Source organism: Anabas testudineus, chromosome 4 (genome assembly GCF_900324465.2).
Source record: "Anabas testudineus chromosome 4, fAnaTes1.2, whole genome shotgun sequence".
NCBI classification, from domain to species: Eukaryota; Metazoa; Chordata; class Actinopteri; order Anabantiformes; family Anabantidae; genus Anabas; species Anabas testudineus.
The window spans coordinates 13,347,168-13,362,227 of NC_046613.1; the positions used below are offsets into that span (position 1 = coordinate 13,347,168).

General features: G+C 43.6%; 1 protein-coding gene across 2 annotated transcripts; it reads right to left on the bottom strand.

Annotated features, from left to right (window-relative positions):
* Positions 1-1,761: 1,761 nt before the first annotated feature.
* Positions 1,762-12,421, bottom strand: enc3 (ectodermal-neural cortex 3). Of its 2 annotated transcripts, none has more exons than XM_026346067.1 (3): positions 9,900-10,922; positions 9,041-9,816; positions 1,762-3,208 (listed from the first exon to the last, which is right to left on the bottom strand). In XM_026346067.1, exons 1-2 carry the CDS (start codon positions 10,920-10,922, stop codon positions 9,070-9,072), a joined length of 1,770 nt encoding a protein of 589 aa, XP_026201852.1. In that variant the 3' UTR covers positions 1,762-3,208; positions 9,041-9,069. The 2 variants fall into 2 exon arrangements, with proteins under 2 accessions (XP_026201852.1, XP_026201851.1); XM_026346066.1 differs by lacking the exon at positions 1,762-3,208 and adding an exon at positions 12,156-12,421 and having other exon boundaries at positions 9,070-9,816; positions 9,900-10,934.
* Positions 12,422-15,060: the final 2,639 nt, after the last annotated feature.

The following is a 15,060-nucleotide window of genomic DNA, read 5'->3' on the forward strand; positions in this document are numbered from 1 at the left end:
AGATCAGTTTGAAATCACTCAGTTTGCACATTTTGCATTACAATAGGAGCCATTGACTGGTCTGCACATCCCGCTGTCCAGTTCAAGGTCCTTTTTTGGGAGACGGGTGTTTCATCTTTTTATGCGTGTCTTCATTGTATCTAAAAATCCATAAATTAACCTCTGTTGAATCCCCATACCCACACTGACACAAACATGTCCACATCACTGGACATAGCGTTTTACAGGCATGATGTCACAGCTTGTTTACAACCAATTACTAGCTGGCTTTGAAGTTGTTGGCTTGGGGGGGAATGAACAATGTGTTATATCATTCAATCGTTTGTTTTATTCTCTAATGACTATTTGTAATTACGTAATTTATTAGATGGATCATGAAAATTTTAGGTAAATCTCTTGGCATGAGTGGAGCACAGAATCTTTTGAACGCAATAATTCCCGTCTTCTAGATATTTAGTACATCAGACTCATTCATTTTTTAGAAGATGCCGTTACAATAATCAGAGCAAATGTTAATTTGAAATTTGCAAACAACTCGCAAAACATTAAGCTCTTTAGCCTTACAATATGTATGCAGTTCATCCATTTATCTTCTTTAAACATCCTCAAGTTAACTCATCTGATCTCCATCAGGGCAGAGTGGCAGGTGGAAAAGAAAATTAATGATGAGAAGGAGAACTGGTCAGGAGCGTGATAGAAGTGATGGTCTAATGAGACGTTGTAATCACGTCCAGAGCAGAGCATTTCCAGAGGTTTAACAGAAGCCGCCCTGTGACGGACAGTTTGTCCAAACACGAGGAACATGACTTGGGTTTACATCTTTACAAGACAGACCTTTCTGTCGCTGCAACAGTGAAGCTGCTTAGAATTGTACCAAGTTTTGAGACTAAAGCAAGTGAGTGAACTGTTATTTATTATATACTTTGGGTCAATTTACTGTTCAAGAACGTAACTAAAAGAACAGTGTGCTTCATTAGACTGTGGCAGTGAAAATGTTAAATCTTCTAGAGAAAGTTCATGTTTTTTCTATTGATTTAAAAAACTTGTATTTACCTAAATCTGCTTCATTTAAGGTTAAGTTTTTTTCCACTTGGGACCTTATGTCTATTTGCTCTTGGATACATAAACAGAGGAAGAGTTTGAAAGTTGAAATATTATAAGCTGCTGAAATCCAAACAAACTGTCTTCAGGGTAATTTCAGAGTAGACACCAGAGCAATGATGGCTCAGTAGCTCCAACATCATAGATATGTTAAAACTTAAGGCCTGCAGGCAGTGCATTCAGAGCCGCCCAACGTAACCTGGGCGTGGGTACATTCCTCATTGTAAAAAAGTGACAAGCAACCGTTCCTTCTCATCCGACGCCCAGACTGTGCTCCACTGTTTTCTCACGTTAACCTGCTGCACAGGGAGAGTTATGGAGAAGCATCACCTGACACTGTGAAGAAGTGTGGCACATTCCTCAGGGTTTGAGGGTTATGCACATCTTAAAGAGTGAGTGCCTAAGCACCAAAGGCTTGTACTTTACATACCACATAACCAGAATGTGTAATATTACTGTGACAAGGGCATATTATGGGAGAGCAAGCATGGACTCACTGGCTCCATGGAGAGAGGACAAGAGTTAGGGGATGAGAGCTCCTCATAAATACCAAAACCACTTGGGAACTATTTGAGGCCCGCTAAGAGTACCTGTCTGATGTGTTAATGACAGAGCTGTCAAACTCTAATCATTCCCGGGAAAACAGGACAGTGAAGCATGTTTTCAACACGATGACATTTATTTTTATGAGCTGTAGAACATGAAGTAACAGATGATGTTATCGGTAAAAGCTTAATATACCAATATATCTGAAACATACTTTGATTTATTGGAAAACTGCAGGTTTGTACACAAATGAAAGAGAAACACCTCAATTATGTGCTACAAAAAGGCTTTGATTATTCACACTACCCATGCTGGGTTAAGACAAAGACACAAAATTAAGACCATTTATAGATTTCTTTGTACAAATTGTGCAAATCAAAGGCTCCTACAAATGAATACAAAGCAAATGTACAAAACTATGAACACAAAAGACTTCCATAAGATATACTGAAATATAAAATGAAAAAATAATATAGCTAGAAAAAGCTAACTACGTAGGACTCTAAAATAACAGTAAGGTTAGCCATTCAGGTTTTGGCAATATTTATGTTTTTCATATAATCACTGCTAATGAAGTGTGATCCTATTTTCACTTGGCAAAACAATACAAGAACAACTTCAACAATATGAGTTCTGTAACTGTTAATATAAAAAAAATACATTCACAATGAAAGTTTTCTGAACAGTAAAGACAAAACAAAAAGGTTACCCTTCCTTGAACAAGTACAGCAAACCTTAACATAACCCTGAGAGACGACACACACACACACAGAAAAACATAAAAAAAATCAAAGTTGAAACAGTGAAGTATCTTCTTCAGCCACGATGGGCCACATTCTTGCTTGTATTTTAAGTCCGTGGAGGAAGATACAAATTTAGCTCACCAAAATTGAGGGAAGCCCAAGTCCAAAGTCTAAAAATACAGCGAAGATTGTTTCTGTGAACAAAATCATACACTTCCCCAAATGTCTTTGCTCCTTCCCCATATGTCTGGCAGAGAAAAGGTCTAATTCAGTTGATCACCAGTCCAAATAAATTACACCTGAGTAAACAGCCAGTATCAGGATGAGGAAAGAAACCACAAGAAGGGGACAAGCACAGTTTAATTGGTAATCTACTGGTGAGATGATAAACATGTTTGATGATGGAGTGAGTCAGCTGCACGGTGCATCGCTGACACAGTCAAAGTAGCTTATTTGTCTCAGAAGGAACCAAAGAGAAAAGTCCGAAGATTTGCAGCGGGTGCCTACAGCTCACAGCTCTGCATGTTATATAAAGACAGCTATGAAGTATATATGGCAACGAGTCCAGCTCAGGCTGGTGGGAAAGTTACACAAGAAGGACAAGTAAACAGATCAGGTGGTGAGGGGTCGCAGGCTTCCAGTCTCTGGTCTGTTTCCAAGTCTCAGGCCTTCGCTCCTCTGGAAATGAAGATGCTGTGAATCAAGCTGCATGGAGCCACGGTGGAAACACAAAACCTTCCTCTTCCTCTTCCTCTTCCTCTTCTTCTTCTTCTCTGCAGCCAGCATAGGGAGACTGCATACCAGACGCCGCGGCTGATCTAGGGGAAAGAGACAGGGGGAGATTAATGTTTAGATCCTGAGAACTTGGAGGAGCTGCTGCTGCTGAATGGGGGACCAACCACGTGACCAGCGGGGTGGCCTGGACATTCTCAGGGAGCAGAGAGGAATGCAGAGACTTCAGTCCCCAGGGATACACATCAGCTTATCACCATGCCACTTTATCAGGCTTACCCACATAGCGTTAACAATGCCTCAGGACAGGGCGTTATTTAACCAAGTCCCAGTGGCATGTAGGATTAAGCCGACATGTGACATTTATGTCGCTAGGTAATAAATATCTGAGCAAGGCAATGAGGAAAAATAAGCTTCTCTGCACTCAGATAAAACACATATTCCAAAACCAGCTGCTCTTCTGCTCTATCTGGATGTAACCCGCATGACGCCTTCTTGTGGTTACATTTCTGTAAAAGACCATTTTGTATTACGAACACCGAGATGAATTCTTGGGAATCTCTCATCTCTGGGTTTTGGAGCAACCTCAGATACTTCAGCATCTAATTTTCCTCCCCTGCTGTTATGAAGGAATGTTCCACTATCTAGTTTGGGAAGGGGGGTGGAGCGCAAACCAAACATGATGTTTACATCTAATTTGCATATTTTTTGAAGATAATTATTCAGCACTGCCAGAGGAGATGAAGTGTGTGTGTGAGCTCTCTATTCTAGGTGAACTCGAGCTGACAGTTAAAGGCAGGCTCTGCTGGGGCTTTGTTTGAATAACTTAATGAGCTCTCATTTTCATGGCCAACAAAGCCGGCTGATACTACAGAAGCCTCCACTGATCCATACGCATCTGTTACGGCTGTCAATCCATCGCATGTAGCGTAACAGTAGGACGCAGCCATAGCCCTGTACGAGCAATGGTTGATACAACAGGGAAGTAACAAGAGGTTACAAACAGGAACTCATAGCAAAAGAGGAAATGGTGATTTTTCAATTTAAAACTAATTAAATGAGCAAAATTTGAAATCTATCTACAATTTGTATACTTTTATACCAAAAAACTACTGAAGTTTGATACAGAGCCAGTAATAAACGGTTTAAAGCCTATGTAAATAAACAGTAGCTCCTCTTATCACATGCATCTGCAAGCCTGATGGAAAGTTTCCATTGCTTCCATGCTTCCCTCTCTGTGTACATGTGCATAGGTCACTGCCCGCACTTCTTGAGTGCTGCTGCTGCTAATCTAATCTCCCTTAAGTGCAGATGATGAAGAACAAGCCCCTGAATCTTAAATACTGTGCTGCTCTGGTGCGTTCCAGCCACGACAACATCAGCGTTTCGTAAGAGTCACAGCTTATATTTAGTCATCTATCTTCACACTGCAGCGACTGTGTGTTTTCACATGATGCATTTGTGCTGCCAAGCCACCGGCATGATCTGAACTCAGGTGAACAATGTGAGGGAAGTGCACGGAGTCATAAAAGGTACAGGTTGTTGCTCTGCTGCCTCAGCTGCAACAAGGATCCAGCTGTGACCAGACTTGAGCTAACAGAGTCCTGCCATTATTACCTGTCATGTCAAGGTCAATTCTAAACAACACTGAGCTGTACCGGTCACGCTCTTCACCCTCTGACCAACTCATCCTGATTCTTAGACTCATTTTACCAAGGCTGGTGTTTGCTGCTGTGACGGACAGGGGGAGTCCCTTTGTCCTTCAACAGACCAACAGATGGGCTGGGACTATATGAAGTGATTGGATCTGGCACTCTGAGATTTAACCTGACAGAGTCTGTCTGCCCGCATCCCTTATCTTTCTCTTCCACATGGGAATAACGGCAGACTGAGTTTGACAAAAAAGACTAATTACCACTTCTCAAGCGTTTCTATGATTTAAAATTACACACTACCTAGTTCAAAGACCACACACCCCAGCGTGAGTCACATTTATCAAATGAATGTTACACACATTATAACATTCATCTCCATTTCTTTTTTGTTTGATTGCACCTTGGATTCCATCTGCGTCTTTTAGAGGTCCAATTATCCACGTTGCACTAAACCAAGGCTCATGCCTCTTTCTTTATGTGTCCCTTGTGTCCAGCGAGGCCTGTGCCATGTTTACTAATGACCACCTAAAATTCCACTGTATTGACAATTATATGAATCACTTCATTTACATGACTTTGCATTGTTTGCAGGGATAAATAAGGACTCTGGCGTGAGCTCAGGAGGCACAAGCATCTTGGTGCAGCTGCAAAAGTATAATGAGGCATGTCTTGATGAATCCTTGCAGAAACTCTAGTTTAAGACTGGAACAAAGAGCGTCTCTGTGGCTGAATCCACGCCACTTCAGTAATACTACAGAGGCGCAAATATTACGTAATTTAGATTAATTAGGAGGCAGACACACTCTGTCCGATCCCAGCTGGCTTTCTAAAGCGGTCCCTGTAACTGTATGGCTGGCAGCTCGTCGGTTTTTAAGGGCGTAATCAAATTAGTCTGGGTGATTATTCAGCCATTTTAAGCATCTTTCTCCCCTTTTCCTTTTTGTTACTTGGAGCGTGGAGAAAAGACCAATAAAAACTTCATTAGGTTTATGCAAATTCAAGCAGCCATGCCGAGGGCTGTAATGCAGAGGATTGATTACTCAAAGAACCGGAGACAAAGTGTGTGTGCACGTGCTGGTTTTAATGGTGGATGTGTGCGTCTGAATGAACGCAGGAAGGGGGACCGTTGTTGTACACAGATGCCACAATAAAAGCTTCATTCAGCGTGTGTTCCTGGTGGCCCTCACAGTGAGGCATTAATAAAACATTAGTATTGAGTGACTGGGGCCTCTGAGCTCCTCCTCCCTGATCCCGCCGTGACCTTTTTCATTTTACAGCAGCTGTCTGGGGATGCCGAGGACCCCTGTGGCCCCTGACCTCTCCAGGTGTACTCATCACACAGAACCGTGCCCACCTCATAACGGCTTCATTAAAAAGGAGAATGCTGCTAATGTCTGTGTATTTTTTATTTTTTTTGGAGCGGGAGAAGGGCGATGAGGAAGGAGGGATGGAGTAGGAACGGGGTGGGGTGGGGGCTGATATAACAAAAGATCTAACGTAGATAACAGTCACTTCTGGGCCGTTATAGTTCAATGGCTGAAAGGAGAGAGGGGGACTGTGCTGAACTTGTGTGCTGGGATCTCCGGTTACATCCTGTCTGCCTGAAGTCTGGTCCCAACAACTGACCAGATCACACCCTGATGCTAGATGATGTACTACCTCCAAAAACATAGATAGTATACAAAACAATAAAATCAAACGTGAAAGAGATATTTATTTCTCCTCTCTGGGCCGTGACAAATGTGAATAATAATGCTTTAACATTTACAAATACTTTTCCATCAACAGTGGCTTCTGGTTTGGCCGCGGAGCCTGTGGTTAGTCACATCTGGTGAAAACGCACAGGGCTGCAAACTATAGTAAGTGGCAACAAAAAGAACAGAAAGACTGGTAATCCCATACAGACCCCGCAAATTTGCCAGGACAACTCGGGCGCCTGAACCACAAGGAAACATTAACAGATTTTTTACTAATGGGAATGCAGGCCACACCTTCATTCCTCCCAAATTAGCGTAAGGATGGCTGGCTTTTTAAAGCACGGGCAATGCCAGCAATGTGCCTGTCTTCGGCGTGTGTTTGTGTGATGGAAAGAGAGAGAGCAGCATGAAGTAGTTTCACAACTGCATAAAAACTCAAAACACTACTAGTTAATACTACAGCTGACTGGTTTTGGGCCCTTTCAAAAACACGAAGGGAACACACACACACACGCAGCACGCACACACTATTTTTCTCTCTGACCCCAGCTGAAAGTTGACAGCCTCTAGAGTGAAGTATTTTTAGGCAGGCGTTAGTCTCGGCTGCCAAACTGCACAAAATATAGCTTTACTTCTCCTGGTCTTACTCGCACTCCACTTCATCTCCTCCCGCATGTGTACGTGTGTGTGTGTGTGTGTGTGTGTGTATGTAAAGCGTCCTTTTCTGAAACTTTGTTGCTCCCACTAAATTTCTTTGGTGTCTACCGTAATTGTAAGGATGTGGTGCCTTGATCTCTCACAGCCAGCCTGTGTGACTCAAAGAGGGCCCAATTAAACGTGACTACCGCTGAGACATCCATACCAGCAGCCTCATAATGCTAAGCCCCCTGCTCCATCAAAACCAGCTGTTTACTGTAGACACAAGTCACATATAAGCCCTCTGCTTCTCACTTGCTTCCGCTTGGATTTACTTTCAATCTTCTCGGTAGAAGCATGTGTAGAGTTGCATTTACGTGTTCCCGACGGGAAAAAGCTGTTGTTTTGTTTTTACCCACTGAATGTAAGTTAAAGAAACAGTGATACACACACACACACACACACACAACGACAAACTATGATCATGAATTCCATATTTATTTACTTGCTGGATATTTTTTGTTCGCTCTGTATTTTTTTGATTGGTCCAAATGGATGCGTGTAATCTTCAATCTTCTCATCAAACCTCAGCAAGAAGGGGTTGTGTGTCAACACTGCATAAGCAAACTGTTGCTTTATATGTGGGACATTATCTTCCTAGATGATGGACTGTAGATTTGCATCAAAAACATACATCATCTTGTAAAACCTCATCCTGTGACTACTGCAGCCCGTAACTCGTTTTCCAACAATTACAACAGTGCTAAAATTAGATCACAGAGTAGGCCCCATGCCATGAAACTTAAAACTAACTATACTACCACCGGGCACATGTATAAACAACCTGTAAACCTACAGTATATCGCTGTATTTCCTCCTCCGGTTTCATCTAATAGCTCCTTCATTCCTCCTGTCTTTCCTGTACGTGAAAAACCAAACAGCCCTCAGGAAAAAAAAAAGTATCATCTCTTATGTCACATGAAGCTGTGAAAACTGCCACCTGTCATTCCTTCCTCGCTTGTTAAGATTACAGTCAGCCGTATTTTCGTATCTTGAGATGGATTCGTCCACTCCCTCGTGAATTTCAGATAAGATTAGTGATTTGACTGAGAAAAGAACAGATAGTCCTGTGTCTGTTATTAAATATGATACTGCCGTACATTCGCGTGTTTGTGTCCTGGAAAGCGCTTAAAGCAACAACGTGCAACTTAAATGAACACTCGCATGAGACTAGAAATCAATCTATTAAATCTAAATAAGGGTTTTTAATCAATAAGTGTACACTGGAATCATTGCCTTTATGTAAAGTGAGTCCAGCTGATTCAGAGGAATGTTTAGGCGCTCCTTTGAAGCCGACTAACACACTCCTCTGGAGCTCCATATGTTTAAACAGGATGAGTCACAGCACCTTTTCCAACTTAAAACTGTTTTAAGGTGACTGACTCATTGCAGACAATCAGTTAGCACCCCAGGCTGCCCTTTGCACAGCAGCCTGCCCACTTGCCTTCTTGGCGCTACAAGCACAGACCTGATCCGTGCCTCTCAACCTCACTCCTGTTACTTACAGGGATCTTGTGTTGCAGCTCCCGCTCTGTAATTACCAGCACTGCTGACATTCCTCCTGCTCTTAAAACCAGGTCTCCACCATGTTTATCCAACACCCAGCCGTCACAGCAGCTAGATAATGTGTAACTGTAACCACTAGCAACCCTGAAAACAGTGAGGGGTTGTAAACCAGCCTTGTCCAGTTCCAACTGATATTCACCTGGGCTTGTTAAATACCTTGACAATGTTGTTTAAACTGTCTGAAGATATTCTTATTTTTATAAAGTGTGTCCCCATATATTATCTGACAATAGGGACACTATGAATAGCACATATAATTGACATGTTGTTTGTTTGTCAGTGTCAGGAAACTACAATTACTCACCGTAGAAACCTCAGTCAGTGCGTCTCTCTCTATGCTGAGAGGTACTTCCATGTGCTGACGAAGGCAGTGGGAATGAGTGAGTAGGGCACGCTGGTCACACTGTCCCAGGAGTCCGATGACGGATCGTAACAGTCTAGTGTCTTACATCTCTGAGCTCCAAAATACCCGCCGACCACATACAGTCTGTTTCCTGATGCCACCGCGTGGCAGCTGATGCGTTTGGCCGTCACGTCGCCGAACTTTGACCACTGGTAGGTCTCGCTGTTGAACCGGTAAGCGGAGCTGGCTGAGAATTCTGTATCGCCACCAATCACAACAACATGGTTGCCGACTAGAGCCGCCGCTGTGTATCGCCACAGCTGCGGGCAAGTGGCAGGTACTGACCAGCGGTTCTGGCAAGGCTCAAAGCACTGCACCTTGGGATACTTGTCTCTGTTTACACTCGTACCTCCGAAGGCAAAGAGCTTGTTTTTGGCACCGACGACGGCGGCGTTGCTCACGCCTTCTCTGAGCGGTGCCACCAGAGTCCATTTATTGGTCTGAGGGTCATACTGCTCCACCTGCTTGAGAGACACCGATGGAGAGGCAGGGAAGGAGCCTGCAAGAGAAGTGTGTCCTCCAACAACGTACAGCATGTGGTCAAGCTCCGCAGAACCATGTCCAAATCTGGCAACCAACATTGGGGCGGCTTTGGACCACTCATCGTGCAATGTGTCATAGACCCAGACATCTTTGGAGGCCCCATTCTCAGATCCACGTCCTCCCGTAACGTAAACCTGAGCAACAGGAAGACACATTATGAATGCATCTAAAAAACATTTCATGAGAATTCACATAATCTAATAGGCCACATACAAACCTTGCAACCAATAGCGCAGGCACTGCATTCTTTCCTGGGGCTGGGGATGTCTGTTTTGGGCGTAATCTCCTTGGTCTTGTTGTCAATCATGTAGACTTTATCACACATGAACGTCTGTCCTCCGAGCAGCAGCAGAGCCTGGTTGACCTTTCTTGGCCGGGCACAGAACCCTGTCACAATGCCATCATTCTGTATGATCTTCATCTTACACCTTACGGCGTCCTCGACAATCTCCCGACCCACTTTGTGGCACATCACCAGCTCTTCTGAAGCAACGTTCTTAAGTAGGTAGCTTTCAGGGAGCAGTGCTAAGCGGACGCAGCGCAGCAACTCAGGAAGCTCACTGTGCCTCCGCTCCATGTCCGCCTTTACCCAGTCAATGACAGCCTCATACACAAGACTCTCATCTTCCACTTCGAGTTCCTCACTGAGGATCAGCTCCTGGAATTTGTCCTTGGGAAGACTGAGAAAGTCCTCTGTCCTGAAGAGAGTAGCAAAGTTTGCCAGGCACATCCTCCACGACAGCTCGTACAGTCTCTGACACTGGTGAGCGTCTGACAGCAGCATCATCCCCAGGCAGTTTGACTGGTGGAGGTTCTTTTCTAGAAACTCTGCTGCTGCATCCCTGATGTCGTGAAACTGAAGCATGTCTCCGGCTTCTAGGAGTGACGCTGCGTTTTCCTCATTGATGATGATTCGGGCTGAGTAGGCATAGTCGAGTAGGAGCTCCAGCACCTCGGGATGGAGAGAGTCATGGAAGTTCACCTCAGCATCACGACTCTCCCTGAGCCCACCACCGAACATGGCCTCGAAGTATCGGCTACAAGAGGCCAGGACGGCCCGGTGACAGGGGAAGGATTGGTTTCCGGCCTTCAGGACGACATCGGTGAAGACTCTCCGTTTGCGCAGCAGGTTGAGCTGAGTCAACAAACTGTCCGCGTGAGACGTCTTGTGGAAGAGTTGAATATTCATGGAGCCGGAGCTGGAGCGAGACTTTCTGTTTTCATGGTTGCTGACAGACATCTTGCCTTAAATCTGAAGAAGGAAAAGAAATAAAAGATATAAGCACGAGGGAAACGAGCCACTCCTTTGATTATGTTGGACAGTTTATGATAGTTGCACAGGAGCAAAAGATTTTATGAACGCGGCTCAGCGCACTTCTTTTGATGTGAACACCACCATAAACACTGCTCACATATTATGATTGAACAAAACGCACTGGTGAACGGGCTGTTCAGAAATACAATACTCATATCAGTGAGCCGGATTACAACGGAAATGAACTTTAGACTTTAGAGAGATCAAAGTAGAGCTGATAAGGAGCACTCCCACATAATATCACTCTGTGTGTGTGTGTGTGTGTGTGTGTGTGTGTGCAACAGCGGTTTACACTATAAAATATACATCAATGTCAAACCTGTGACAACAATGAGCCACATGAACTTGTTCCTAATACAACCATCTGCAATTTATCACAAGCAAAGAAGCAACACCTGGGTGTGTTTTCTTCTTCACCACATCTTTCCACCCCTATAAACATTTCAGGGCTGCGACTCGCCTCCAACCTCAGCCTGAGCCAATAAATTCCTGCCAACCCCCTGTTCTCAGCTGGCTCACATACAAGATGTTGCCAAGGGCAAAGCTTTCAAGCCCACATAAGATGTGACACCTCAGAGCAGCTCTTTAAGCACAAAATTATGTAACCACTGTGCAACAGATTAAAAAAAACCCAGTGGATTTGCAGACTCACAGTCTTTGCATTAACTAGGAGAATATTATATTATATTATATTATGTTGGATGGAGTAATAATTAAAGCTTATTTTAAGATGAGCTTTATTGCATTCTGCATTCACATTCTCCTAAATGCCAGCATGTAATAAAAAGCCATTCACCAATACATTTCACCTAGTTGTGACATTAATCACACCATGGCACAGAAGACTGTGCACAAGCTGAAAACGACCAAATAAATATCTTCCGCTTTGAAGCCTCCTTTGTTTCACAGCAGATAAATTTAAGTCGGCTATTCAGAGCCACTGAAAGGGGATCGGTGGACTTCCGTGGAGGGACGCAGCGTGAAATCCACCTCGTTTAACGCAGTGAATGTGAAACTGCAGCGTGCGCGCAACTTTCCTCCCAAGTTAGCAGCAAACATCCAGACACCGTCAAAGTTACAGGCTCAAACTGGAAACTGGACAGTTTCCCCACATGGACAAGTGTCAAACCATCGATCGATCCTTGGTCTCAGTCTTACCTTGATCGCAGCTGATCCGGATCCGTCCTCTCGGCTACAACTTGTTCCGCTGTTGGCTTTGTTTGAAGTTGCGCTTCAGTCCTGACGCATCAGCTTTCCGACTCCAAAACGGTTCCGCGTCCCAAACTGCACGGAGAGGGTTCATCCATCTGTCCGCGCTGCGAGCTCCGGCTTTGACTGAAAACTTGGTCCGCTCGGTTTCGTTCTTGTGAAGCGGAGCAGCCTGCAGCAGAGCAGCGAGCGGAGAGAGGAGCAGGGAGGAGGAGCAGAGGAGGAGCAGAGGCGCTGCTGGTGCTCCCCGTGGCTCCTCCTATTCCTGCCGCTGCCGTCCAATGGACTGAAACCTGCACGGCAGCATTTCTTCTCCACGCTTCATCCATCTTCTGTTTTCACTTGAATTACTTTACTGCCTCTCTGTCCTCTGTGTAGTCACCGATTTGGATACGTCCTATAAAAGTAAACTTTATATTTACTGACATCAAGAGAAGGGATGATAAAAAAAAATATAGACCTAAACTAGAGAGAGAGAGATCCAGAAATTAAAATAGAGTATGTTACAATACAGGATTAGGATTATTAATTTACACTCCCATTAGAGTAGTGATGGATTTGAATGAGTTGGTCCTAATTTAAAGATTATAAAAAAAATCAAAAAGCCGTGGGAAAATAGTGAATGAGGCTTCATTGAAATGACCTCAGGGCTGAACCAACAGGTTTTCTTGAACTTTGTTTCTATGTGGCACAGTGAAAGTGAGATGTGTCTCCTTGTAATAGGAAACATAAAGGTAACATACCATGTAATCACAACACATAACTCTTCCACAACTCAACCTTGGTCTTAAGTGCAACATGTTGATCTGCGTCCAACACAAGGCCCAGTGCTGCCCTCGCTCCCTGCCAGCTCCACATAAGCTTAACGATCATATGATGGCAGGTTCAAGTCCCTCTGAACGACCATGAAGTTGTTTCGCCAGTTGAATTCTTGGCATTTTCTGAAGGATTTAAGCACTTGTGAGGTTTACAGGAATTTATCAAGAATGTCCCTCAGTTCCAGGCGGGCTATCGGGACAAGAATCAGGTCAGTCAAGAATCAGGCAGCTCAGCTTGTGCTTACAGGGAACTTTATGGGCTGCACAGAACATGATGAACAAATAAGGTACAAAGTATTTAGAATGACAGTCTGAAGAAAGCTGGTATATTTTTGGTACACCTTTTTACCATTAAGGTTTATATTTCTATATAAACAATACAGATGTCTCTTCTCTGTGCATCAAACACATCGGTTTTTGTTGTGACATGTCCCAACATGTCTGCAGGTGGAATTAATGGCATTAATAAGAGCTGGATCGGGAGTGCCAGGGCGAGGGCCAGGCTCTTGTGTGTATAGCTCCCTGGCATAAATTAAACAGAGACGTTGCTAATGTCATGATGTGCTTTTCATGTGCTAATGAGACATGTAAGTATTTAAAGTAAAGAAGCCCCATGCAAGCCAACAGACGAGAATAAATTATGGCCAGTGATAGATATGTATAAGATATATGATGATATATCAATAATAGTTGTGATGGGATTAAAATGATTCAAATAATAGCAGCTCTGAAAATGATTACTACCCCCTCCTAAAACTGACTGTGTGGGGGGACTGGCCTTGCAGCTTGCAGACAGATCTGGGCACCTGAGCCGATGGCTTTTTCCTCCCTCTCTCTTCTCTCTTGCTCCTTTGCTGTCACCCAACAGCTGCTTTTGAAGATTAAAAACTGCGTGCTGTTTCTCAACTGTCTGAGTTTATATATGTGCCGGGACAAACAGCTTTCAGCTTTTATCCACTCTTTTCAATTGTGTCCTTACAGAGGATTTCAATTTGAGAGCCACTCAAATCTCAAATTACCAAATGTCTTTTTATTCCACTTCAAAGTCCCAAAGTAACTACTAACAGCCTTGTGTAACCCCAAAATTTGACACCAATAAACACCCTCCTCTGTAATTCACGTTCTCATAAGCATTGTTGGCTCCTTTAGCTGACTGGGCCAAATGCTTTCATACACACAAGTGTGCCTACAGGAGATTAAGAATTTAAGAAGATTAGATTAATGAACTCATGATTGTAATCTAGGGTTAATTCATTTTGCTGCACTTTAACCCAACCCCCTTCTCCACCCCCTATTCAGCCCAGTGGCTTGAAGCCAAACTGCTGAGGACTTACAGGACGTGTGTGTTTTTACATGATTTACTGCTTTTCTTTGTTTAGTTATGGACACATTTAAAAATCCTGGTCCTTATGGTCGATGCTAGAATTAGGTTAATGTAACTTTATAGGCTTAGGGTCGTGTATTTGTGGGTACGAGCAATTTGTAACTGGCCATTAATTACTCATACACAGGCACTTCACTAATCAGACCCCCCACAATTATTCCTCAAGGCCCCCAGCATCGCAACAAATTATTCAGGCAGCCTGTCGTTTGATAACAGTAACCGTCACTCCATTGTTGCCTCCAGACTCACTGTACCACAGTGTTTGTTCACTCAAGGCAGGTGGTCTTAGTGAGGTCATCCTATCTGAAACATAAGCGGAGGGGTCCTTGGAGGGGAGTCTCAGCCTCAGCACCAAACAATGCAGACTTTCTATTTCTGTAGCTGGCGCCTGCTTTCCACGTAGTTTCAGTTTAAAGTAAATACTGGAAATACTGGGAATACTGGACGGGGAAAATTGACAACTGCAGGCAAGTTGGTGGAGCAACTTCACAATAATGGCCTTGGAAAAACTGACTGAGCAACAATGTAATATAATTATTTAATGGTTAAGAAGAATATGACTTTCGTTTTTAAAATAATGCACTATGCACAGAATTTCACATAATAATTGTATTTATGGTATGATACAAAATAAAATTAAAATATACCAATC

Excerpts from the sequence above, each read along its gene's own strand:
- enc3 (XM_026346067.1), bottom strand. The coding sequence starts at position 10,922 with ATGTCTGTCAGCAACCATGAAAACAGAAAGTCTCGCTCCAGCTCCGGC. Across the intron at positions 9,817-9,899 it reads CCTGCGCTATTGGTTGCAAG|GTTTACGTTACGGGAGGACG; the intron begins GTTTGTATGTGG and ends CCTGTTGCTCAG.